The sequence below is a fragment of the Limulus polyphemus genome, unplaced genomic scaffold (assembly GCF_000517525.1).
Source record: "Limulus polyphemus unplaced genomic scaffold, Limulus_polyphemus-2.1.2 Scaffold5449, whole genome shotgun sequence".
Taxonomy (NCBI): domain Eukaryota; kingdom Metazoa; phylum Arthropoda; class Merostomata; order Xiphosura; family Limulidae; genus Limulus; species Limulus polyphemus.
The window spans coordinates 8,475-12,508 of NW_013671059.1; the positions used below are offsets into that span (position 1 = coordinate 8,475).

Consider the following 4,034-nt stretch of genomic DNA (forward strand, 5'->3'; position numbering starts at 1 on the left):
ACCTCACATTTTAAAACTTCACGACTCACTTGAATATGTCACCCTACGTTTTAAAACTTCACGACTCACTTGAATATGTCACCCTACATTTTAAAACTTCACGAATCACTTGAACACCTCACCCCACGTTTTAAAACTTCAACAGTGTTGATCTCTTTCATCAAACAAATAAACCTAACTTAACTATGACTTTTATTTAGGATTTTTTTTGGTCGTTAAAACGTGAATTTCTATGAAAAAGAAATGACTTGATTCGCTACTCTCCCAGAAGTAGACTAGTTTCGCCAAATTCAAGGTTCATCAATGCTGCTTGGAAGATCAAAGCAAATAAATAAAAAAAGGCCTCATATACTGGCAGAATTAGGAATTTATTTGTTTTTAATGTGAAATAATATTAACTATAACTTAGTTAGTTTACAGACGCTTAAACAAGGGGCATTAAACATTTCTGTTTTTGCTTTGTATTCAAATTAATATAGGCGTTCCATACATCATTATAGGATCTATTCATATTGACCCATTAGTCATTTACTAAATCTGTCCACAGATCCATTTCAGGTTTTTATTTCTCTGCCTTTTTTATCTATCTACTTATTATTCTATCTATATCTTTCACCCTAATATTTCGAGACTTTAACGTCGTTAAGAACTTCAAGTAGCATTAAAAATTACTAAATATCCGATGTTTGAAAATGGACTTGAAAACAACTATAAACTAGACCATTAACTAGACCATTTTAATCGTATCACATATATTCTACAATCAGATTATTAATATGCAAATGGCATTCAATTAACGTTTGGCAGAGGAAAATGAAAAAATATCTTGAATTTTTTCTTTTTTTACATTTTTAATTTCAACTTTTTACTTTGATATATTAAAATTAAAGATATACTAAAATGTTATATGTCTTTAATACTTAATGCTGTTATAGATCTCTTTATAATATGTTCAGAAGAGTTTGCTGACAAAGTTAACTGGTTTCAGAAAAGTCAGAGCTCGAACGGATATGGTCCTTACATAGATTACAGAAGAGAGTTTTCAAAAAGGCACCCTGGAATTTCGAGCCGACCATCTTACTATTTGGGCGACACCAGTTTCCATGGTAATCGACATCAGGCGGATTATTCTAACTCCTACATTGAGAGCTCCCATCCAGACCTTCTCCTTCCGCAAAGAACCCACCTTCGAGACAGAATTTACAGCCCAATATTTTCTCCCAAACTCTACATCACTGCTCCTCCTAGTCACGCTGGCTTTAGAACAGACTCCATAGCAACGAACGTGTGATGACCCTGACGAGTAGAGATATGATACCATATTGCAGTCTTCGAGTGAAGCCTAAAGACCGAAATATTTCGTTGTACCAAAACCAATATAAAGCTTTGTGGTGATGGAGATGCTGCTTCTACGAATAACTCACTATTAAAATAAATGGAGCTTATGACTTATAATATACAGTAGTAAAACTGCTTACAGTTTTCAGCTAACTCTAATTATTCTGAAGTTTTTTAACTAGAAATTCCATTGAAGTTATTGACATAAAACTAATTACCAATTTTCCAAAGTACGTTTCATAATAGGTATTATTCTTTGTCAAGACATGGCTATTCTTTAACCAGGTTTCAACGTAGACTTGGCACCAATATTGTGAGAATACACTACCTAATTTCGTTCGAGGTTTAAACATTAACTTTGAAAGATTATACCTGTTAATCTTCTTTAATTGGTCAATAGACTTAATAAGACCGATACTGTTAACATTACTAGCAATACAGCTCAACATTTCCACTTAACGGGAAGCAGTCCAAACAAATCATACTGTTAGGGAATCAAACATAATCTTAATAATTACTAGGCTTAAAGAAGCAGCACACTGATTGTTTTCTGAACTTAACGTTACGCCAGTTTTAAACATTGATGGTATCTTGAAATAGCGGTCATTCCACACAAATGACAGATATTAGTATTCTCAGAACGTTTTGTTGGAGTTTACATGATTATTGTCTGTAATGCGTTTCAGTAAAGCTTTCGAACGTCTTCCTTTGGTGGATTATTAAATAATGATTTGACTAAATATAAAATTAGTATTGTTACATAACTCGTTGAGTGAAAGATGGTTTGTTAACTTAGACATTGAACCTCATAAGACTGTGACGTTTCGATAGTACTTTATTGTTAACAATGTTGATAAAATGTGAATATTAAATTATTTTCAAAAACAGAAAACGTGTAACTATTTCTGAGTTCCAGCTAGTGGTTCTTCGTCGTGCTTCTAGTAAAAAATCTTAATTATTGACTGCTTCGTATTTAAACTTTGTGCTTCCGTTTACTATGCTGTATTTCCTCTTTTAACGTGTTTTATGTTAAAATGTGTATCTACAAGTGTGGTTAGAAACAAAACTGACTTCTATAGATCAATCTAAGTTTGAAATAGTGTGTGGTTTCTATTAATGAATACCAGTTACTGGTATCAGTGAACCTGAAACAAGGAACAAGCATTAACAGCCCAAATGGATCCGAAACATCCGTTTGCAGGACTTCTATAACTACCAGTCATTGGTATCAGTGAATCTGAAACAAGGAACAAGCATTAACAGCCCCAAATGGATCCGAAACATCCGTTTGCAGGACTTCTATAACTACCAGTCATTGTTATCAGTGGATCTGAAACAAGGAACAAGCATTAACAGCCCAAATGGATCCGTAACATCCGTTTGCAGGACTTCTATAACTACCAGTCATTGGTATCAGTGGATCTGAAACAAGGAACAAGCATTAACAGCCCCAAATGGACCCGAAACATCCGTTTGCAGGACTACTAGGCATTTCGTTTCCCTTTTATGATGAGTGATGACTGCTCAAGTCAGACAGTCGAGTGTTTGTGTAGACACTGAACAAATACATCTAAGCCTAAAAATACCGTTAACTCTTTTTGTTGTGTATTTACTATACAGCCATCAAATGTAAAGTTAATAAAATCTATGAAATATTTCACCTGCTTCTTTATTTCTTTTAAGCAAATTATCTAATGGTGTCTATTGTCAACTTGTTATTATTTACTTTAATAATCTATAATTCGAGCATAGACAAAGTATTAAAGAAAATAAATTAACTGTAAACAAAAGAATATTCTGAACTAGCTGATTCTTCGTGGTAAGAAAAGTGTTAACTTAGAAAATTCTGATAATCTTGCAGACAGTAACTGGCACTCCTGCTTATGCTCTGAATTACTCTCGAAGAGAATCTACTTGTTAAAAGAGAGAGAAAAAAACGTATGAAGAAATACAATTCTCTTTGAGGATTTCTATGCCATTTTTTTTCGAGAGGTGATGTAATCCAATTAGTGCACTTTTAAGCATTTGAGCTTCCGGTTTCAGATGTAAAGAGTATCCAAATATTCTAGACCCAACCGAAAAACGTCACGAAACAGGGTTTTCAGATGATTATCCTACTTTGTCTAGTTGGCGCACGTCCGAGGAAACATAGTCATTACGTTAGCCATAGTTATATATATAAATCAGGCCTAGTTTTCTGTAACAATTCGTACATAAATAGGATTTTAATTGATAATGTAGGAAAAGACTTTTGAAAAAAAGTAAACTGTGTTATATATATATATATAATAAATTTATATTATTTTTCTCGTTACAACAAAAACATTTCTTTAAATATTAATTACAAAAGCTCATACATTTAAACTTTAATCTTTGTAGTTCGTAATTCGAAAAGGTAATTTGGCAGGAATGGTGATATTTCTAATTACATCGAGGGTGTAAAATCATATGTACATATATATGATGGCATGCACACTGAGCCTCACTATGTTATCAAGATGTTTCTCAAATTGGCCCGGCATGGCCAGGTGGTTAGGGTGCTCGACTCGTAATCTGCGGGTCGCGGGTTCGAATCCCCCTCCCACCAAACATGCTCGCCCTTTCAGCCGTAGGGGCGTTATAATGTGACAGTCAATCCACTATTCGTTGGTAAAAAAATAGCCCAAGAGTTGGCGGTGGGTGGTGATGACTAGCTG

General features: G+C 34.0%; 1 protein-coding gene across 1 annotated transcript in view; it reads left to right on the forward strand.

Moving 5' to 3' along the window:
* Positions 1-2,613, forward strand: part of LOC111089177 (irregular chiasm C-roughest protein-like) — a 10,282-nt gene extending 7,669 nt beyond the window's left edge. Inside the window, exon 5 of the mRNA XM_022401152.1 lies at positions 989-2,613. Coding sequence (XP_022256860.1) covers positions 989-1,291 — 303 coding nt within the window. The 3' untranslated portion in view covers positions 1,292-2,613. The remainder of the gene's footprint in view (positions 1-988) is intronic.
* The last annotated feature ends 1,421 nt before the right edge of the window (positions 2,614-4,034 follow it).